Source organism: Protobothrops mucrosquamatus, unplaced genomic scaffold (genome assembly GCF_001527695.2).
Source record: "Protobothrops mucrosquamatus isolate PMUCROS unplaced genomic scaffold, P.Mucros_1.0 scaffold386, whole genome shotgun sequence".
NCBI classification, from domain to species: domain Eukaryota; kingdom Metazoa; phylum Chordata; class Lepidosauria; order Squamata; family Viperidae; genus Protobothrops; species Protobothrops mucrosquamatus.
The window spans coordinates 111,012-135,156 of record NW_015386718.1 but is presented as its reverse complement, the minus strand read 5'-3'; the positions used below and the strand labels follow the sequence as shown (position 1 = coordinate 135,156).

Below are 24,145 nucleotides of genomic sequence, written 5' to 3'. Positions count from 1 at the left end.
ATATTTGGTAGAAAGGAAATTTTATTGCTTTTATAATGAAGAATGGCTCAAAACATTTTAAAAGCAAGATTAACTATTAAATATCTTCAAAACAAAGGAGATCAGAACTCAAGTAGTTCAACAACAGTCTTCTTCTGGAAGTGTTTCAGTTTAACATCCTTTTAAATTAACTGTGGTATAAGATTATGGTTGTACAAGATGAAATACAGTGAATTTTGTTGTGAACCGGGCTAACAAAAATGATATCATAACTAATTTATATCTATATTTCAGAAGTATCAGGTTATATGGAATCGCTATGTACATGTAGCTTTTGAAAAAAAGAAAATAATATCACGAAAGTAAGGTGTTCTAGATAACAATACAGTACATATGATTAGACAACTATTAAGATTACATTAGACTAAGGAGAGTCCTTTTACTTTATTCTTGTTTTGTAGAAACTCAAAAGTACACAAATCATATTCTGGAAGATGATAGATTTTCTACCACTATTAGGCCCATGTCATTCTTTTTTACCTGAGTTACCTTAAGTAAACAGATTACAATGTGCATTTACTAGTCTGGTTCAAAGCTCTAGATGCAGCCTATACTCGCATGGAGTGTGGGGGCCCCTCGTTCATATAAACCAAAATAATCAGTCTGCTACCCCAGGGAGGAACAGACATGAATCAGCCCTCTTTTGGTATCAGAAGGGAGGAAATCTCTGTATTCACAGTTGCTCACTGTTTCACTGTTTGGACTTGATCTCTAAGGCATGGCCACTGCATAACCTCCAATCATTTCAAAATGGCTTTAGTATATCCTGCCAGTAAAATAAATGAAGGCTGCAGACGCACTGTTGCTGAACTTTTCATACAAAATTAACCTCTATATGGGAAAAGTCTAGTAATGTGCTGACACTTCTAGAGTGCAGTTTTACAACTATGAAGCAGATAGGGAGCCTGTAAAACATTTGCTGAACATTAATTTTACAGTGGTCTGTACAGAATGGTAGATGTAATGTAATTATGTACAGAAGTTTATTTTCGTAATATTTTGTGCAACCCAGTCTCCATTTTACAGTTAAAAGGCTGCTGTCGATTCCTCAGCCATTCAGATTCCTTAATGCAGCTAGTAATGGAGGATATATAAAAAAGAGGACCACTGATCCCAAACAAATACTGTGCTACACAGACAGCTGTACATAATTCATACAGTGCATATATCAGAGTTACATATAGCAGCAAGTATAGACAATGAGCTTTACAGTTTCTAGGCATGGTATACTTTACATGGGAATGAATATTTCTACAAAAGAAATTAGGAAGGCCTAGGTTTATAGGAAACAACATCTTCTATTCATGATCAGAAAAATAGTGCAGTAGGAATAAATCCTTTATAGTAGCAATTATATAATTCAGAAGCACTGTTAACTCAAACTGTTAAAAAGCCACATACAAAATGAAGTTTTTGTACTCAATAGTTATGTCAATCAAGTTTGCTGTAATACTTAACAGAAGTATCCATCTTCTTCATCTTCTTTGTGCTGTTTTGCTCCATATTTCTTGTAATCATTTCCCTCGTTTGTTTAATCTATCACAGACTTAAGTAGAATGAGTACACCTGAAGCAATCTCTAGCTAAAGTCGTACTGATGGAAAACACAGGTGTTCAGTCACATTTACGAGGTAAGTTTGGAATAATTTGGAGGAGAAAATTTACGTTTTAAATACTTCAGAATATAAAGTGGAAGACAGCTTACTACGGTGATGGCTGACACTTTCCATAGGAAGGTCACTGTTGTGATAAAGGCAACATCTATGGGAATAAAAAAGGAACATCAGTTATACAGGGGAAAAGGGGCAAGTGACACTGACACATTGTGACATGTTTTAGGAAGGACTGCAGGGTTAGATACTGTACTTGGATGGCAGACTAGCAGAGAATCTTAAAATAGATCAAAATCAAGAGAAGAGAAGAGAAGAGAAGAGAAGAGAAGAGAAGAGGACAGTGTTGCCAAGAAATGTACATGGATATGTAGGAGAGATGTTTGATTCAAGACAAAAACATTTATTATGAAATATATTCCAGGACATGATTAATTTTACAACAAAGTATGCTGTTACTTGACTTTTGTAAAAATGTTTTTCATCATTCGTTTTCACAGCAGTCCGAATGACTGTCCGAAGACAAATCTGGAAACATAATTCTATCATTGTTCAAAGGCAAATACACCAAAGAACAGAGGCAGCTCTTCAAATGTTATTCTTGTATGTTACAATAGAAATGTATTCAATATACTTACAAGAAATAACACATAAATGCAACTTTGTTTTTGTTCAGTTTCTCAGTATCTCAGAGACTGAATACGATTACCTCATATTTATTTTTATTTTAAAAGTAATAGAGAAAACTTTTTTGTTATACAATAACCATCACAGAAGCACAGAATATATTTCTTAAGGCTATAATTTTATTAAATCAAGTACAGGTAATCTCGACTTGCAACCATTCGTTTAGTGACCAATGTTACAGCAGCACTGAAAAAAATGGCTTATGACCATTTTTTCATAGTTCTAACTGTTGCAGCATCCCCCATGGTCATATGATCAATATTCAGATGCTTGGAAACTGGCATGTATTTATGACGGTTGCAGTGTCCCAGGGTCATATGATCACCTTTTGCTACCTTCTGACAAGCAAAGTCAAAGGAGAAGCCAGGTTCACTTAACTACCACGTTACTAATTTAATAACTGCAGTGATTCACTTAACAACTGTGGCAAGAAAGGTTGTGAAATGGGGCAACACTCACTTAAGAAATGTCCTGCTTAGCAGTGGAAATTTTGGGCTCAATTGTGGTTGTTAGTCAAGGACTACTAGTAGTATGGATGATCCATTAAAATTTTAATTACAGATTGAAAATTGATTTAAATTGAGTCATTTTGTCTTGGCTTTTTGACAGGCCCAATACTGTACTTCACCTTTGTGTACATGTGTATGTAGAGAGACCAAGAGAAAAAAAATCATATATACACACAAACTCAAACGTCTTCAAGTTGCCTTTTCTTTTAGGTAAGATTTTCTAAGTGGCATCTTATCATTCAGGAAATAGCAATGATACCTACCTAAGAAAGCTCCAAAAGACACTCTGCCTATACCTGCTCCAGTCAGGCAGAACAACAAAGGACAGATTCATAGAAGGGCAGGCAAGTAAGAGAAAATAAAATCATAAAGGAATTATTAGAAAGATCTTAAAGATAGAAAGAGATTAGTAGCATCTAAAGATTGATATATGTATCTTTAATAAAAACATAGGATAAATGAACATTATTTTTAAAATCTATATTAAGTGTTAGAAAATATGTTAGCCCAGCAGAAGTCTGAATTCAGCTCGTAGTATGTATGTAAGCCTCTGAAATAACATTTAAGATCTTTATTTATTAAATACATTTCTTTTAATACATTTTGTACAGCTATAGCAATTCAGCACTATAGCTAATAAAATTCTGTATTATTGAAAAGAATTTCCTAAAGAAATTCCTCTTCATGTTTTAGATGCACTTATTAGGCTTTCCAACATGCATATTTTTTTTTAAAAAGCAGCTAAGTATTATACATGTGAGAAGCTACTCACCAAAATATTCATTAAGGAATGCAAGAGAAGCTACATAGCAGCAAAGACTGAAGATTTCAGCCACGATCATTAACCAATGCCAGGTGCGTATAGTGAGAGCAACCATCAAGAGTTCAGTCAGGATCAATGCCGTGAAGGAAATGGCAACAACATGGACAAATTCAGATTCAAAAAGCAGAAGGGCTCCATACATCAAAATGCCACCTAAGAAACATGGACATACACATTTTTATTACCAATTCACTGTGCAGACTAGTGTTACATGCATGTGTCCTACAACTCCAACGTTGGATTATTTCACTATAAAAAGCGATTTGCAATCATTTTGAGAACAGTGCTGTAAAAGTTAAGAACTAGATGCATTCCCAGCATCTATCATAGAAATAAGCTAGTTTAGGGGTACAACATGCCTTCATTTATTTGTGAACTTAAAAAGAAAGAATTTTTTTCATTGTTAGTATTGGATGTTTGTTTTTCTGTTTTGTATTTTATTCTGGTTGATAAATGAAAATAAATATGTTAAAAAAAGAAAGAAAGTAAATTCTTAACTAATGCTACAATGCAAACTTCTTGAAATAAGATTCCTAGAGTGCAATGGAGAAAACTATTGTGCAGTATATGAAATTCAAGTGTCTATTTTTTCTGGCTGTGTTAGTTAGAATTTGATTAAATCCATTCAAATATTTCTAACCCCCATGATCTCACGTCATGATGCTGACTATATCCCTGACATTCATACATTCAAAAGGAGATTTGCACATACGAACACAATGCAGAAAACACATAAAACACCTTTATGATATTCAACTATCCATATGGACTCAGGGGACATGATCCAATGCCCAAGCCTGCCTACACTGTGATGGGAATGCATGAAAGGAACTCGTTAAAAAAAACCTCACTTTAAAGTGGCCTGCATCAAACAAACATACAAATTACCTATGTCAGGGGTAGGCAACCTTGGCTCTTTTATGACTCGTGGACTTCAACCCAGAATTCCTGAGCCAGCATGGCTGGCTCAGGAATTCTGGGAGTTGAAGTCCACGAGTCATAAAAGAGCCAAGGTTGCCTACCCCTGACCTATGTGGTATTAAGAAGAGGTTTTATGTTATTTCAGTGTCACATTTTAAACAGCCATTAAAAATAATGTGAATGAAATGTTAAAATGAAAATGTAAATGAAAAAATGTAATTGTGAAACTTCAAATAATACTGTTCATTAGTTCAGAAAATACGAAGCACAACTTCACCTTGATAAATACTGATTAAAACCCAGATGAGGAAGGTCTTAAATGATAAGGATCGTCCCTAGAATAAAAGACAAAGACTAGGTTACTTTACAACTGCAGAAAAAGGCATCTGACATACTAAATAAAAGGAGAAACAATCTTCATGTTGGCCCATTAAGAATCTTCCCAGTTGTTAAGAACTCAACAACTATAATACAATAATACAAGAAACCCAAAAATAACACAAAGGAGTTGCAAACATCTGACTTCTTTAGAATTATTTATCAAGCTTGTCATTGCCAGGGACATGACAACTAATGTTCTCAGTTTTGTAGATATAGGCCAAAATCAAGATATTTGTTGAAAGCTAGTCTTAAGATAATTCTAGATTAAGGGTATTAGTCCAGAGTTCAGAAAACCTTTGAGGCAGTATTACCTCATGATGAATGAATGCCCATGCATATTTAAAAGAATGACTGAGATAAACTCACATGGGAATCTGGCTTTATATTATAATCAGTGCTTTTTTTCTTTAAAAAAAACGGTGCCGGAACTCACACACGTCATACAACCCGCCTTGCCTACCCTACAAGGTTCCATCCAAAAAAGGTGCTGGAACTCCGTTCTGGGCGTTCTATGAGGAAAAAAGCCCTGATTATAATATACTAGGTAAGTCATTTAAACTACACTGCAGCATTATTTTGGTGATTTAACAAAATAACAATAACCAAAAAGACTAAATAGATTGAGTACATTTTATTTTAGGCACTAAAAGGATCATGTTTGTGGAACATGAAATTAAAAATGAACTTTTTGGGGGGAAAAATATACAAAAAATAAAAGCAATTTTTATCAGTCACGTAGGTTATTTACTAAATCTGCACAAGCAATACAAGCCACACACTAAACCACCCAATCTTTGCAGACTTTTCATCAGGAGTTTGTTTCTTTTTTGCCTTGTGACAGGCATGATTTCAATGCCCTCACCTTGGTAAGATCTTTGTAAAGCTCAGGATACAATAGTGCCATTTCTGGTTTTACATCTTGATCCAACACTAAAGAGAAGACTGGAAACATCGTGTATATGGTTGCATACCTTAAGAGAAAAACAATTTTAAAATAGTTCTTACAACAAATTTCGGTATAAGAAATCTATTTGACGAAGAGACACTTTATTTCACAAACTTCGTGACACTGACGATGAATGGGGTGGTAATCCTTTGGGACTATATCTCCTTGTCTACGTTTTATCTTCTGTCTGCTTTTGTGTCGGACCTTTTTCTATTCGTCAATGTACCTCTAATAATATGTAGTATATTATAACAGGGAGCCGTTATCAAAGCTAGAAAAAAAAGGTTCTATAAATTGTTTTCCACATAAACAACAAACAAAAAAAATAGGTACCTGCATAGTTGAAATAATAAGGCCTCTGTGCATGACAAATTGACCTAGAGCTGCTGATCTTTTGTAACTGTTTCGACCATGTACCATCAGCAGTCTACCAATGTGTTTAAATTGTGTTATAGAAAAATCAGCAGCTAAGGAAGCTTGTTTCCCTTCCTAAATAAAAAGTAAAATGATAAAATGATCAATGTAAACATAGTGTAGCACTTTGGATATGTATAAACATATAAACAAAGAGAAATTTGAGCAACAGTGGAAGAATTGGTAATTTACTTAGCTTGATATTCTCAAAATGCTTAGATTAACCTGGAGGGCGACTTTCAAAAAAGTTCTAGAACAGGTGTGTCCAACCTGCAGCCCAGGGGCCGCATGTGGCTTTGGACAGCTAGTAATTGCAGCTTACAAGGTTGTAAACTGAACATTATTATGTGATTTTATATTATAAAACTGTATTCTATATTTTATATGTGGCCTAGACACTTCCTCTTCACTCAATGCAGTCCAGGCAAACCAAAAGGTTGGGCGCCCATGTTCTAGAACTAAGATTTTGGGGGGGGGGGGGGCAGAAATTGGGCATTTTCAGAATTGCCCTATATACTGGTATGAATTCTATATCTCCATCAGCTTTTGCCAAAATGAGAATCCAAACCCAAATATTACTTTTGTGGGAGAGAAGAACAGGTTACTTGAATTTATAGATCCCTTGAAGAAGCTCAGTTAGAAAGAATAACCCTTTTCTCTCTGTAGATCATGTATTTGGTGTTTTGCCTGATTGAGTATCAGAAGTCACTGAAGCACTACTGACAGTGTTGCTTTCCCTAAAAATGCATACTAAAAGAAATAGACAATGACCATGTACTGCATCCTGCATCTGCTGAAAAGTGTTATAGAAGGGTAACACCAAGGATAGAAGCTGACATTTTTGTCCTCACTGATTTATAAGCATTGTTGTTGTTGTTGTTGAGAACTTGTTTCTTGATGAAATGGGTCAAATGTTTCCCAAAGAACATTCTCAAGTTGATAAAATCAAAAGCTCCACTAGGACTGCCTTGTTTATATTCTGCAGGATTGGCTTAACATTTCACCAAATGATGTAGCATCTATTTGGACCCGGGGGTTGTTGTAGTTTGGGTGCAGGGTACAGGCAGAACTGAACTGGGGAAGATACCTGGTTAGATTGGACAGCAGATGATTTGAGTCCCAATCTCCTAGCCATAGTACTCAGCTTTTGTCATTAGAGGGTGTCATCTCTTTGGGGGTTGAACAATTCTCACTATTAAAGGGCTGATCTTCTAGGCCTCCTGGATTAGACCCAACAAACTTAACCTATGTCTGTTAGGTCTACAACAAACAGTAAGAAATCCATGTCAGTTTTTGTCTTGCCCAGTCAGAAAGCAGAATTCTCGCAGATGAAACGACAAAGGAGACTCCTCCAAAAGAGGTCATGATTTGAGAAAACTAAGGAATGTGTCCACTTTAACTGATATGTGATCAGGACTACACTATGATGAGAAGGCAACAAAATGTATGTAACTAGTTTCTGTTTTTATCCTGTCTGCAGAATGCTATCCAGCAATCCTATTTAGAGTGACCGAGTCCCAACCAGAGGAATATCTGAAGGACCGTTCCAAATATGTCAGTCCTCTGAGATAGGCAGTGTCAAGAAACAGGCATGACAGGAATTCTAGAAATGCTCTTCATTGTTGCAACGTGGAATAACAGAATCTTGAAAGCCTGTCAAGAGTTTCTCCCTGACCCATATTATACCCCAAAAAATCAATACAGAGTTATTTTGAGTTATTTTTATGCTTTCCTCTTTCTCAGGAATGAGTAATCTTTTCTGAAAATCCCCCATAAGTATTGCTCATTCTTCCCCCCCATTTTCAAGGCCAAATTTATATTCTTTTTCACCACCTCCCCTGTCAGTATCACTTCCCCCTTCTCGGTGAAAGGCAGTTCAGGCAATTCAAGAGCAACAAAGAAGGAATCACTCCTGCACTACCCTCCACACAGGCCCTACCCGGGACCTAACAACTTGATAGGGTCAATGGGCAGATATGGCAAAGCAGAACTAGATGGAGCTGGAAACTGCCCTCCCCTCCTCTTGCACAGCAACCAGCACGAGAGGGTCCATCACAGTATGAAGCAAAGAGTCATCTTCATCCTAGGGTGGTGGTGGGAGTTATCTTTTCTGAAAGTATGTCCCAAAAGGTCCAGTCATTCCTTCCTTATCCCTAGGGCTAGCTGGAATTCCTTCACAAAATATTATTCTAAGGATGGATAAAATCACTTGGGTCCTTTTTGAATTGGACTCTGGCTAGACAGGGTCATCTGAATTGGCTGAGGTAGAATCCTGTTCACCATCAAAGCTGACACCAGCAAGAACACAGAGGAACTCAAAGTAGTGCAAAATCAGAAGATGTGAAGAGACCTGGCCCACAGAATTGTCAAGAGTCAGACTCGATTGAATGGATAACATCATCATCAGGATCCTGTTCCCTTATCTGGGAAGAGTTTCAGCCTGTACATCATGAAAATTAAGCACTTTGGAAAAGCCAGTAGGATCAGGGCCAAACAAATTTAAGGGCAAACTCCTGGGCACTATTTAACAGAAGGATTTAAGGATTCAACCTATGTCAACTTATGTCTCACCCCTTGCAATCTTCCAGGGGCATGCTAGGTGTATAAATTTTTTTTTTCCAGAAAGAGGGTTGAAATCTTGAGAAACTGCTATATCTGATCTGTCTACTGAACGTACAAATCAATTATAGGTTGCTCACCTAAACAAAGCAGACACAGGGAATCCTTACTATATATGTGACATTTCCGAAGTGTAGCCTTAGGCCATATGGTTGGTTTGGCAAAAGGCTTCACAAGACATTTGTAAACATGAAGAATAAAGCCAGAGAAGAATAAAACAAAAATATAAAATAACTGTGGAAAAAAAGGTCAGTCACATTAAGCAAATTAAATAAAATTATTTAGAAAGTAATCTGAGAGTTCTGGAGTTTTGTATGGTCAGAAACAGGAATTCAGGGAGGGGCAGCAATCATACCAGTATATAGAGTGATAATAAAGTAGTGAGGTCCTAAGAAAGAAATTCAAGTTTTATAACTTTATGCACATCTATAAAAGCCATATGTCTTACTTTAGAGACCAAAAGAAAGAGGTAGCGAATGCAAAGATCTATTACATACGAGAAGTCTGTTTGCATAATTATCACAAATTACGTTGTCTTATAACTTGAATCTGTTAATCCTAAAATATTATTATTAATTACTCATTTAATCTAATTTGAAAATATACCTTTCCTTCAATTCCAATTCCACAATCTGCTGCCTGGATCATACTGACATCATTTCCTCCATCGCCTGAAAAAACATGTGCAGAATATTTAAGTTTGGTTTGGCAATATTTCATATTTACTAGCTGCATTTCATTTCACCTTGTATTACTATAAAGGTATTTGAATTACATTTTAAATTAAAAAACGGTTTTTATTTTTTCAACTTAGAAAAGCAAAAAAAGTAAATATGCTATTGCACCTTTGTTGCTAAAACATTTCCCAATTTTCTATATATAAATTATAGTCCAGAAAACAATGAATAAATTGTGATTGAGCATGATGGGCTGTTTCAGCAAGCAAGAAGTTGAAGGGGAGATGCTGTGGCTCCTGGCTCAACATGCCACTAGATGGCAAGGTGCCAGGGAAAAAAATGTGTAATTCAGAACCAATATGGTCATCACTTGTGATGGTTGAGGATGTCACTTATCATGTGCTCTACAAGCCTTATTATCACCATTTTCCCATGACTTGGGAGATATATCCAAAGCTGCCCTATTAACTACAAAGGAGATGTTACAAAATGTAGAAAAAAGTAACTTTTGGCCTTCAAATCCAAAGCTATGTATAGTCCAGTAAAAAATACTGGCTGACAATTTCAAACTCTGGCTGGTCATTGTTCTGAGATTTAATTGTACTTGATTTGCTTTAGCAAAAATCTTGAGAAAACAAAGTGGAAAAAAAATTGTTCCTTTATTATGTTTAGCATTTTTTTTAAGCATTGCCATATCATCATTTTATTTTTACATGATACTGTGGCAATCTTTTCAAAAGATTCATTTATTTTTCATTATTGTGACTAGGAGGCCAAATAATTAATTACTTTCACAATCGAAAGGAAACCAAAATTGATACAAACCTATTGCACATGTACGCTTTCCTGTGTGATGCTGCAACAATTTTACAATGTGAGCTTTTTGGGTGGGAGAGCATCGGCAGCAAACTACAGCTGGACACTGACATGCTAGNGCGATGGAATCAGCTGACTATGCCGAGGCGCTGGTAGCCACAGCCACTCGGTCTTGGACGGGTTGAGTCTGAGTCTGTTCCTCCCCATCCAGACCCTCACGGCCTCCAGGCACCGGGCCATCACGTCAAGGGCATCGTTGGGGTGGCCCGGGGTGGATATGTACAGCTGAGTGTCATCAGCGTACTGATGGAAATCCACATAAACAACAAACAAAAAAAATAGGTACCTGCATAGTTGAAATAATAAGGCCTCTGTGCATGACAAATTGACCTAGAGCTGCTGATCTTTTGTAACTGTTTCGACCATGTACCATCAGCAGTCTACCAATGTGTTTAAATTGTGTTATAGAAAAATCAGCAGCCAAGGAAGCTTGTTTCCCTTCCTAAATAAAAAGTAAAATGATAAAATGATCAATGTAAACATAGTGTAGCACTTTGGATATGTATAAACATATAAACAAAGAGAAATTTGAGCAACAGTGGAAGAATTGGTAATTTACTTAGCTTGATATTCTCAAAATGCTTAGATTAACTTGGAGAGCGACTTTCAAAAAAGTTCTAGAACAGGTGTGTCCAACCTGCAGCCCAGGGGCCAGATGTGGCTTTGGACAGCTAGTAATTGCAGCTCACAAGGTTGTAAACTGAACATTATTATGTGATTTTATATTATAAAACTGTATTCTATATTTTATATGTGGCCTGGACATTTCCTCTTCACTCAATGCAGCCCAGGCAAACCAAAAGGTTGGGCGCCCATGTTCTAGAAACTAAGATGTTTTTTTTGGGCAGAAATTGGGCATTTTCAGAATTGCCCTATATACAGGTATGAATTCTATATCTCCATCAGCTTTTGCCAAAATGAGAATCCAAACCCAAATATTACTTTTGTGGGAGAGAAGAACAGGTTACTTGGATTTATAGATCCCTTGAAGAAGCTCAGTTAGAAAGAATAACCCTTTTCTCTCTGTAGATAATATATTTGGTGTTTTGCCTGATAGTATCAGAAGTCACTGAAGCACTACTGACAGTGTTGCTTTCCCTAAAAATGCATACTAAAAGAAATAGACAATGACCATGTACTGCATCCTGCATCTGCTGAAAAGTGTTATAGAAGGGTAACACCAAGGATAGAAGCTGAAATTTTTGTCCTCACTGATTTATAAGCATCGTTGTTGTTGTTGTTGTTGAGAACTTGTTTCTTGATGAAATGGGTCAAATGTTTCCCAAAGAACATTCTCAAGTTGATAAAATCAAAAGCTCCACTAGGACTGCCTTGTTTATATTCTGCAGGATTGGCTTAACATTTCACCAAATGATGTAGCATCTATTTGGACCCGGGGGTTGTTGTAGTTTGGGTGCAGGGTACAGGCAGAACTGAACTGGGGAAGATACCTGGTTAGATTGGACAGCAGATGATTTGAGTCCCAATCTCCTAGCCATAGTACTCAGCTTTTGTCATTAGAGGGTGTCATCTCTTTGGGGGTTGAACAATTCTCACTATTAAAGGGCTGATCTTCTAGGCCCAACAAACTTAACCTATGTCTGTTAGGTCTACAACAAACAGTAAGAAATGCATGCCAGTTTTTGTCTTGCCCGGTCAGAAAGCAGAATTCTCGCAGATGAAATTACAAAGGAGACTCCTCCAAAAGAGGTCATGATTTGAGAAAACTAAGGAATGTGTCCACTTTAACTGATATGTGATCAGGACTACACTATGATGAGAAGGCAACAAAATGTATGTAACTAGTTTCTGTTTTTATCCTGTCTGCAGAATGCTATCCAGCAATCCTATTTAGAGTGACCGAGTCCCAACCAGAGGAATATCTGAAGGACCGTTCCAAATATGTCAGTCCTCTGAGATAGGCAGTGTCAAGAAATAGGCATGACAGGAATGCTAGAAATGCTCTTCATTGTTGCAACGTAGAATAACAGAATCTTGAAAGCCTCTCAAGAGTTTCTCCCTGACCCATATTATACCCAAAAGAATCAATACAGAGTTACTTTGAGTTATTTTTATGCTTTCCTCTTTCTCAGGAATGAGTAATCTTTTCTGAAAATCCCCCATAAGTATTGCTCATTCTTCCCCCCATTTTTAAGGCCAAATTTATATTCTTTTTCACCACCTCCCCTGTCAGAATCACTTCCCCCTTCTCGGTGAAAGGCAGTTCAGGCAATTCAAGAACAACAAAGAAGGAATCACTCCTGCGCTACCCTCCACACAGGCCCTACCCGGGACCTAACAACTTGACAGGTCAATGGGCAGATATGGCAAAGCAGAACTAGATGGAGCTGGAAACTGCCCTCCCCTCCTCTTGCACAGCAACCAGCACAGAGAGGGTCCATCACAGTATGAAGCAAAGAGTCATCTTCATCCTAGGGGGGTGGTGGGAGTTATCTTTTCTGAAAGTATGTCCCAAAAGGTCCAGTCATTCCTTCCCTATCCCTAAGGCTAGCTGGAATTCCTTCACAAAATATTATTCTAAGGATGGATAAAATCATTAATTACTCATTTAATCTAATTTGAAAATATACCTTTCCTTCAATTCCAATTCCACAATCTGCTGCCTGGATCATACTGACATCATTTCCTCCATCGCCTGAAAAAACATGTGCAGAATATTTAAGTTTGGTTTGGCAATATTTCATATTTACTAGCTGCATTTCATTTCACCTTGTATTACTATAAAGGTATTTGAATTACATTTTAAATTAAAAACGGTTTTTATTTTTTCAACTTAGAAAAGCAAAAAAAGTAAATATGCTATTGCACCTTTGTTGCTAAAACATTTCCCAATTTTCTATATAGTCCAGAAAACAATGAATAAATTGTGATTGAGCATGATGGGCTGTTTCAGCAAGCAAGAAGTTGAAGGGGAGATGTTGTGGCTCCTGGGCTCAACATGCCACTAGATGGCAAGGTGCCAGGGAAAAAATTGTGTAATTCAGAACCAATATGGTCATCACTTGTGATGGTTGAGGATGTCACTTATCATGTGCTCTACAAGCCTTATTATCACCATTTCCCCATGACTTGGGAGATATATCCAAAGCTGCCCTATTAACTACAAAGGAGATGTTACAAAATGTAGAAAAAAGTAACTTTTGGCCTTCAAATCCAAAGCTATGTATAGTCCAGTAAAAAATACTGGCTGACAATTTCAAACTCTGGCTGGTCATTGTTCTGAGATTTAATTGTACTTGATTTGCTTTAGCAAAAATCTTGAGAAAACAAAGTGGAAAAAAAATTGTTCCTTTATTATGTTTAGCATTTTTTTTAAGCATTGCCATATCATCATTTTATTTTTACATGATACTGTGGCAATCTTTTTAAAAGATTCATTTATTTTTCATTATTGTGACTAGGAGGCCAAATAATTAATTACTTTCACAATCGAAAGGAAACCAAAATTGATACAAACCTATTGCACATGTACGCTTTCCTGTGTGATGCTGCAACAATTTTACAATGTGAGCTTTTTGGGTGGGAGAGCATCGGCAGCAAACTACAGCTGGACACTGACATGCTAGTTCTACAAATTCATGTTCATAGTACTTCAAACATACCTATGAAAAGATTACTATATTAATTTTTACATCCCAAATTCATTAACTTTAACTTACAATTTGTACTTTACTTGTATTTGCTTGTAGCTTACAATATTTATTTGTGGCATATGACTTTATAGCTGGTTTTACTTTAATCAATTGTGACTCTTGTGTATTGTTTTGCTAATCAATGACCAAAATAAAATGGCTGACACATATTTCCTCTAGTGAGGAAAACGTTATGGTCAGATTGAGCACCTGTTTTGTGCCTTACTATAATAGTTGTTGCCCTTCCAACTTTCCCATTTCCTTATTTTCACTAAAAGGAATGAAATACAAGGTCAGTATTCTATCTTACTATGTCATTTGCTGCCGAAACCTGTTATACCTTATGTGCTATCAAATCAGTGACAATTTTTACCATGTTCTCCCGAAAATACACCCTACCCCGAAAATAAGACCTAGATTGATTTTGGGGGATAGGCCTAATATAAGTGAAATGCAGGATGGGGGTGCCACACATGTCAATCCGGAGCTCGGTTCTCAGCTGTAGAGGCCTTTCTGGAAGGCCTCTGAGGACAAAATGGAGGCCAGAGAGAGCCGTGCGCATCAATCCAGAGCTTTATTCTCAGCTGCAGAGGCATCTCCTGAAGGTCCCTGACAGCAAAATGGAGGTAGGGGATGATGCTTGCGAATGGCAGCAAGTGGCCGCAGAAGTAGGCCAGCTGGGCAAGGCTGTGAGTGCCGCCACTGCGAGCTGAGACTGTGGAAAAAGACATCCCCGAAAATAAGACCTGCTGCCTCTTTTGGAGATAAAAAAAAGACTGGGTCTTATTTTTGGGGAAACACGGTAGCAGCTCCCTAGATGTTCCTCGATATCCTTTCCTCTGCTAAAAAATTCTTAGATTTCTTCTGCTAAAATGACTTCTGCTTTCTATCTCACTGTGTTTGAGAATTTCTTTCAAATTTTCTTTGGTGATGTTTTAGAGCTGTTCTCTAGATGATGGACATTTCTGCTACTAGTGGGATATCTTGTAGGTCTTTTGGCTAACCATGCTTTCCAGTCTGAAAAAGGCTAGGAGAGTAAACCCACATGAAGTTGTCTCTTGGAATTTACTTCAATTAAAACTGAAAATGGTTAAATATGCTTTTATTTCCTGACTGGTATTTGGTGATGTGCAAGAAGAGTGAGAAAGTCTGTTTTGTATATGCTTTCTCTAGCTCAGATATTTGGCTTACTCCTTTTCAGCTGCAAAGGTTAATATGATAAATTGCTTTTAGAACTGGCTGCCGCTTAATTTAGGTAATCCCCATCTCTCACTTTGGATAAAGTCAGTGTTCATGATCCCATCATCAAAAAAGCATTTGGGAAAAAATGGAATTCAGCATGGAGTAGCTGCTGAGAGCCAGCTGTTCTCAGGGAAGAGATGTCATTAATTTTTAAGCTGTCATATATATATATAAGAGGGAACTGTATCCTCATGCTGACAGAAAGCAATCCATTGTTTAATATGGCTGCAATCCAGTTGCAATAAAGATTCTTATTTAGCACACTGCCCTGAATTTCTAGGAGGCTTCTGTTGAGTTTGAATCGCACAGCCAGCTGAAGCTCTGTAAAGTTAGGGATAGCAAATTTAAGATGAGTTCTGTTGGGGAAACTTAAAAGCAGCAAAGAAGAAGATATTGTTCACTAAAAAGAATACTGATGCTCAGTTCAAGATTGCCAAAAAGCACCTAGATGACCTTTCAGACTTTGGGAGGAATGTTCTATGAGCAGATGAATCAAAAATGGAAATGTGGGGGTTACATGGATATTGTTCTATCTGATAGAAACCAAACACTACTACATAATAAGAAGCCCATACAAACTGTTAAAAACAGAGAAAGCAATGTCATAGTTTGGGAATGGTTAGCTGCACTAGGACCTGAACAAGTAGCCATTACTGACGAAAGAATCAGTTAAAATGAAGTACAAGCGAGTCATGATTCCAAACATACAAATGTCTATAAGAGAATATACAAAGAACAGAGTAAACTTTGACTTAGCCAATTCAAAGAACCCTAATAAGGTGGCAAACCTGAAATAGTAGTTCATGAAAGAAAATGTTAAATGGTATAGACTCGTAGTAGTTTGTTATCGAGGGATGGGCCAAAATTCTTAAGTTGTGATGTGAAGGACTAAATATCCATTATAGAAATAATCTGGTTGAGGTTACGCATGGTTATAGATGATACAACTGGTGACTGCATCTAAAGGGTCAATTATTTCCCACAGCAGCACACTAAACATTGGATGAGTTTGTTCACAGAATACATGTATCAAGCACACAAAACTTCAGTATTCCTTCTCTGATCAGACCCCTTGTATATAACACGGAAACCCATATGATAATATTGTGAAGAAAAGATACGCAGAAGTTTAGAATTCTTGAAAAGGAATGAATAGTTTTTCTCAGAATTGCATATTTAGAACTTCATTCCATTAAAAAGTGAGTTCCAACAGGCAACAGACCTGTCAAGTTGGGAAGTACTAGGCAAAAATGAAAGGTAGTCCTCAAGTTATGACCACAATTGAGCCAAAAACTTCTGTTGCTCAGAGAGACAGTTGGTAAGAGACTTTTGCCCCATTTTGCTACAAGAAAGCTAAGTGAATCACTGCAGTTGTTAAGTTAGTAACAGTTCTTAAGTGAATCTGACTTCCCCATTGACTTTGCTTGTCACAAGGTCACAAAAGATGATCACTACAAATGTCATAAATATGAGTCAGTTGCCAAGCGTCTGAATTTTGATGATATGATCACGCGGATGTTGCAAAGGCCGAAAGTGTGAAAAACGATCATAAGTCATTTGAGTAGAACAGGGTTGAGGACACAAAAAATAATTTCTATAAAACAATCAAGAAACTGGTTTTCAAATTTGTGTAATATAAATAAGTATCTGAGAGGATCCTGTGGCATAATACATATATAAGAAGCACAACTGTCAAAAGTTTTTTTTCTTTTGACAGATCCAAGAGTCTTTGAAACTGTTAGGATTCCATCCAGCTAAGGATTATTATTATTATTTTTTACTTTCAGGGGACACAGAGGATAACAGGCAAAAAAATGTGGAATGTCTCTGTTGGGTTAGATTTACAGTATTAGGTGTTTTGTTGATTTAAAACAAATGTGACTCGTGTGATTCACCAAAGGCACTGCTTGGGACTCCTTTGGAAAACCTACCAACCTACCTACAGTATCTGCACAAACAACATTATCAGCAAGTGATGAAAGCTAGGCCATTACCTCCAGAGAGTCACCAGATATTACTAAAGCACAATCATGTTTCCTTCTGAATGCATTTAATTCCAAATGAGCTTCTCCACGGTTGGTTACCTAAATAAATGAATGAATGAATGAATGAATGAAAGGTAAAACAGAGTTAGAAAAACTTTTAAATAGGGAGGGGGGAGTGTTTATGGGATCATAAAAAAGAGGGATTTGTGAACTTTAAGTGCTGCTTAAAACTTCTCCTTTAGATGCTTAATCCAGATGAATATCTGCAACTCATTATTATGTGAACTCCCACTGGGTTTAGCCTTGATTTTTCATACCTCCAATCAACATGAGCAGGATAAGTCATGTCAGAAGATGCTACAGAGAAGTGCATGCATAGTATGCACTCTTCCTTTGTCCTCCAAATGCATGTACATTGTATTACTATCTGCACAACTGTGTTATAAATGTAGTCTTCAATTTATGAACATTCATTCAGTGACCATTTAAAATTATGATGGTGCTAAAAGAATGAACTTATGGCTTGTGCACAAAATTATGCTTGTTGCAGTGCCTTGCGGTCACATGATCAAAATTTGGGTGTTTGGCAATTAATGTTGTTCTGCATTTAATTCTTTGATCATATATAACAAATTTGCAGAAAACCAACACATCTTTCAGCTCTAGGAAAGAAGACAATAGCAGCTAAGAATGATGGGGAAAATATATCAGCAGTTCTACTTACGGGTCTGAAAATATGAATATCTTGGGTCCTAGACACTAAATGGGAACTTTTTGCAATACAAGTCGCAGTCTCCAATTTATCTCCTGTTAGCATCCATATCTATGAGATAATTTTAGAATTTAACTGTTAATCATTTATTATATTAAAAACTGTGCACATATCTTTCTCAAATTAACTTAAGGGAAAAAAAGTAAAGATTCAAATTATTGCTTTTGCTTTGCTGTAGGGGTCTATGGAGGCAAAAGCGAGTATTTAATAATAGGAAATATCAGCATTTAAACTCATTCTATCTATTCAAATATGGTAGCTCCTCAGGTCATCTATTAACTGGACAGATACAGTTAAAAGGAGTAAAATATATTTTCACGCTTTTCTTCCACAAATATATGTTTCCATATAATTAGTTTCTTGCAAGATTTTATTTTCTGAATCCTGTTATAAATCATAGTAATTCATATTACTATTATTCATGACAAGCATTCAAATATCTGAAATGTATATTATCCAATTAAACCTTGAAATAACTAAGTTATAAACTAATATTATTGTCCCAATAGGTTGTTTTTTATAAACAAATTCATATGGCTGTCCATCTACCAAAGGAACTCTGGATAGTGAATAGAGATTAAAATGTCCTCCAAAAGGTATAAATCCATTAAAGAAAAAGTAAGACAAGACATGTAAAAAAAATCCCCTGAAATTTAAAGCCCTGGAAGGCAAATCCTAATGTGTTTAATAATATGATCTACTCCATCCCAGCTTCTGTACATATGAAATACTAAGGTATTCAGTTATATAATTTAAATCAGTAGAACGTAAATAGATATATATGTGGACATATTCTTAGAAAAAATGGTATGGTCACTCTTAGTAAGTATTGTTGTATAGAGCTGATAATACAAAAATTCAAATGAATTTTCTGTACTTTTTTGCATAAGGCAAAGTAATTGTGTCTAGTTAATATATTCAAATGTATTCTACAAAAAATCAACTTTCTGTCATGCTCTCTCTCTCTGTGTTTCTTTTACCTATAGAAGTTAAACCAGCAGTGACACATTTCTAGTTGCTTATATTTATCACATGAAACAGATTGGATTCTTAGTTAAAGCAACAGATCTGAGGTAAGAGAACAAAACAATATATATAAATAAACTGAAGAATAAAAAAAGTATTGGTACCTTTATTCCAGCATTTCGTAGCATCTCTAGTGTTGGCCTAACATCAGCCTGTAATTGATCTTCAACTCCAGTGAGACACAATAATTCCATTTCTCTTTCTAGACTCTCTACAACTGCAGCCACCTTGAGCGTTCTGTCATGTATACTTAATTTTGCTTGGTTATATCGACTCTAAGACAAAACAAAATGTAATTTGTAGCCTCAAGTAGATAAGAAAGATTTTTGTGTTGTCCAAAATGCAAGCCCTAGAGTGTTATTTGATTCACAGATTCACTTTAGAATCTGAAATTCAAATTTCACCTATGATGTGCATACAGAAGTAAATGGACATAAATAATACCAAAGACAAAAACAAATGTAAATATCCAAATGGTTTATACCTGTAAAATTCAAGATTTGATCTCGGTTTTTGAAGTTGATAGAATCAAAGAAACCCCACTATCTGGACTGAAGTTTCACACATGAGAAGATGTAATAATATTTCAGGATTTACTACTGCATTCCTGAAAACCTGGCACATAATTAACGTGAAAGGAGGGTTTTATAGAAAATTATAGTTTGGTGCAACTGGAAAAGTCACAGGTCACAGACAAACAGAAAGGCTTCTGGGACAATTCTCTTCTAATTTACAAACTTCGTTGCAATCAGAAAAGAGGGCAATGCTTGTATCACTAGTCCAGTGATGGCGAACCTTTTAGAGACCGAGTGCCCAAACTGCAACCCAAAACCCACTTATGCATCGGCGGGTGCCGGGTGGGTGTGGCCCATTGGCTGGGCGTGGCTGCGGTGGTAACGGCAGACTGGGTGGGACTAAAAAGTTCAATCAATCAATTCCAACTTTGCAAGATTTTTTTTTCCTGCGAGAAGTTGAAATTGACTGATTGAACCTTTTTTTTTTTTTTTTGCACACGGCGGTGGAGGCCTAAAGCAAAAAGGTTTTATAAAACCCAGCTGAAGGCCTAGGACTGGGGCGACGGCACACGTGCCCACAGAGAGGGCTCTGAGTACCGCCTCTGGCACCCATGCCATAGGTTTGCCACCACTGCACTAGTCAATATGAACGATAACCAAAAGTAAGTTTTGTGGAGTTTGGGCACATGAGTTAATTCAGGTGTTGCTTATATGATATCTTCGTAGATTAATGATAACATTGCTTGGAATATTAGAAATGGAGAACAGAATGACAACAAAAAATATAAGAGTGAAACTGAAACCTTGTTATAGACTTACTGGATATAGAGCAGGAGATGTTTTCTACTATAGCGTGGATAACTTTTAGAAAGAATGAAGTGTTTATAAAAAAAAATCTCCACCCCCTTAAATAGAAACACTTATGAACATAGTAATAGAAGAAAAAGATTCAGATGAAGCAGAGGAAAGTGAGGAAAAACAGAAAAAGAAAGGAGTAGAAATTAAGCCAATGACGAAGTCAATGACGGTGGAGTTCACCTATCATTGTCTATAGTAAGGAGAAATTACTTATGTGAATTAAATAGGGGTTTTTGCCATTCCTGGAGCTCAGTGTAATATTTGTCTTTCAACTTTTTTTTTTACCTCAAAATCCTGATACTGTTCTTCTGTTAAGGATTTTTTGGCAACAACCAAAGTGCGCAGACCTTCTCTTGCCATGTTACCACACTAAAATTGCAAATAATTATAAAATAGTTATGAATCATGCTGATACAAAAAGAAAAAAAGTTATCAAGTCAATTTACATTAAGCTGTACATTCATCCACAACCATGCTTTTATTTTTGAGACATCGAGCCAGCTACATATTGTCAACAGTAAGATTACTTAAACTGTCCCAGTAACTCTCCTATTGTGGGAGTTCGTTCTCATACTGTCAGAGAAAGGCAATTATCACAATAGATCTGATAACTGACAAGATAAAGGAAACTATGAAACTGGACCTCCTGCCCAAAAGAAGGAGCCAAGCATCTTAGTATTATGTTTGGTGGGCAAAAGAAAAAGGCATAGGGGGGTTTAAATACTGATTCTTCAAAAGGGACTTGCTCTTGAAAAGGAGCGGTTGCTGGAATTCTTTCTCAATTAACAATGTATTATCTAAAGTTCTCAACTTCTTGTGAAATTAAGTCCTCCCTAGTGGTTGAAGCCTGCCACTTCCTGATATTTGAATTAACAGTTTTACCTTATATGTTTCTTTGACCCTTTGTCATCTCTATACCAGATTAAGGAACCAATGCCATTTAGATAACAACTACGGTAACACCTATAGCACTGATGGTGAACCTTTTAGAGACCGAGTGCCCAAACTGCAACCCAAAACCCACTTATGTATCATCGGATGCTGGGTGGGCGAGGCCCAGTGGGTGGGTGTGGCCCAGTGGGTGGGCATGGCTTCGGTGGTAACGGCAGACTGGGTGGGACTAACTAAAAGGTTCAATCAATCAATTCCAACTTTGCGAAATCTTTTTTTTCCCACGAGAAGTTGAAATTGATTGACTGATTGAACCTTTTTTTTTTGCACACGGCAGCGGAGGCCTAAAGTGAAAAGGTTTTATAAAACCCAGCTGAAGGCCTAGGACTGGGGCGATGGTGCGCGTACCCACAGAGAGGGCTCTGAGTGCCGCCTCTGGCACGTGTGCCATAGGTTCGCCACCACGGACCTATAGTAACAGAACCTTGTAAGTCTGAATGTGCTCCCCTCCCTTTATCTTTGTATGAACTAGGGAGGAGTCTCCTGAGATCTTTACTCAAACTAGTTTCTGGGAATGGGCTCAAACCTCACGTGGTCTTGGTAGTAGCTCTTCGTCCTGTCCTTCAAGGCCATTCCCTATGCTCTCTGCATCCTTCAAATGGAAATTAAATTAGCTCTGGTTATTTTTGAAGGGCTAATTTAAAAAGTAGTGCTGAGGGATTATTTTATCCCATGGCCACTTGGCCTCTGAAGTGCCTGTGCTGGTTTTTGTCTATGATCTTTAATAATACAGGAAATTACAGAGGGAATTTACATGGAGATTTGGGCTGTATTACAGATGACAAGTAGGTTTTTCTCGTCTCTATCAATCTATCATTTGAAAATGATGTAGGCAAACTAACTGAAGCTTAAAATAGTTGGAGGTGAATGTACTGTTGGTGGAAAAACTGTTGTCTGGTTACAAATTTGCAATCAGTCTGAGGAATGACTACATTCTCCCTGCATAATCAAAAGCATATGGAAATCTGTATCATCTTTTGGAACACAGGTGGCTTCTTCGGCTAGAAGTACCTTTGACAAGCTTAGGCTGGTTTCTGAAATAAGATCTACCAGAGAAACCAGTTAGAACTCCAGTCTAGAATACTGTAAGGTTCTCTAAATGTTCCTTTAAAGTCCAAAAATGTCAGCATAAAATTCTATGCCAATATGCTTGTGGGGATCCAGCAAATTCAATTCAATTAACCATGGGAATATTTGGATCCAAGTTACACGAGGAAAAACTTTTTCCTATTTAAATTTCTCAGTGTCCTACATTAAGCTGCAGAAAGCTTAATCAGGCTTACTCCTCAGATCAACAAGGCAGTGAGTATAAAGGACACAGTCTTTTTGTTGATGCCCTAATGATGGGAATTTCTTCTGCTGAAAATTTTACCATGCTCTTTGAACCATGGGTTTTAAACAGTTCCAAAAAAGTATTTTCATTCCACCAATTTTGCTCTTATTCCAAATTTTGTTCTCCTGGGTTTTTTTAAAATATACTTCATTGTTTTCTTCATTAGAATTTTTATTAAATTACTTCTTGTAGATTTTGTCCTAAGTGTAGGATAAAAATACCTTAACATCATTTATGAAACACATCTATAAATAAAAAATAATAATCCTTATGGAATTTAATAGGCAGGCCCTATTAAATGAATTAAGACATTTCGGATGCTCACTTTCTCTTTTTTTGGATCCTGCACTCTTCTTTGAGTAAATAAGAAGTGAGGTTTCTTATTAACTTTTAGAAATTAATTACTTTCCTTGAATGCAATATCTCACATAAATACATTGGAATAATGCAATAAACACAGATTGAAGCAAATACTGTTTTTCTCCTTGGTTCTTTGCCTGACTTATCGGATCACTTGATTTTCAAAGTCCCTATTCTATCACCATCTGTGTTAGAGTATCTATTCCTTTTTTTAAAAAGTATAGTTTCAAAATTATTTTTTCAGGCTGATATGTACATTTATCATAGAAAATGTCTACACTATATTATAAAAACAGCTGGAATGAGCTTATTGTTCTCTATTAAAATAATAAAACTAAAAAGATTCATTAGTTTTTAAAAAAGCAAAATTCTGTCATTCTAATGCAAAATGTGTATTGATTTGACCTCCTAATGCTAAATAAATTAAACAAGTATTTTACAATTAATTGTACATCATTATCACCAAAAGTAATTTTTATGACACTTTATTAGGTCTTCAGGGAATTTAATTTATTCATGACCCTGATTAAATCAAACTGCCTGAAGCGACTATTGATTTATATTGCCAATACCATTATGAACATGCATTGTGTGATTATCACATTACCATATTATCTGTATGTAAGGTCAAATAAAGACAACTGCTGGTATCCAGTATAGCAATATAGTATAATGCATTTATTTTGTAAAAACATATGCTTTCAAACATAATTTAAATATATTTTTCAGTTACATTTCTGCTATCCAAGGTAAAAGTCAGCAAAAACAGATTGAGCATATATGAGAACATGTTTATGATGACTGTTTAGAGTTAACGTAATATCCTTGCTTTCTAATAAATACTGCATTCAGAAAAAACATTTTACATTACTCATTAAATTGGTTTTATCTTTTGTCTCCTTTTCAATTATTAGATGAACATTTAGATGAAAATTTCCCAAATTCGTTA

The 24,145-nt window shown here is 36.3% G+C and overlaps 1 protein-coding gene across 1 annotated transcript in view; it reads right to left on the bottom strand.

The window, feature by feature from the left end:
- Window positions 1–387: 387 nt before the first annotated feature.
- The window catches only part of ATP9B (ATPase phospholipid transporting 9B (putative)), a 127,604-nt gene continuing 103,846 nt past the window's right edge, over window positions 388–24,145 (bottom strand). The window contains 14 exon segments of the mRNA XM_015815923.1: window positions 388–1,799; window positions 3,108–3,140; window positions 3,617–3,820; window positions 4,866–4,923; window positions 5,832–5,996; window positions 6,249–6,404; window positions 10,773–10,943; window positions 13,093–13,157; window positions 13,980–14,124; window positions 17,391–17,480; window positions 18,106–18,204; window positions 19,284–19,454; window positions 20,838–20,933; window positions 22,030–22,095. Coding sequence (XP_015671409.1) covers window positions 1,663–1,799; window positions 3,108–3,140; window positions 3,617–3,820; window positions 4,866–4,923; window positions 5,832–5,996; window positions 6,249–6,404; window positions 10,773–10,943; window positions 13,093–13,157; window positions 13,980–14,124; window positions 17,391–17,480; window positions 18,106–18,204; window positions 19,284–19,454; window positions 20,838–20,933; window positions 22,030–22,095 — 1,656 coding nt within the window. The 3' untranslated portion in view covers window positions 388–1,662.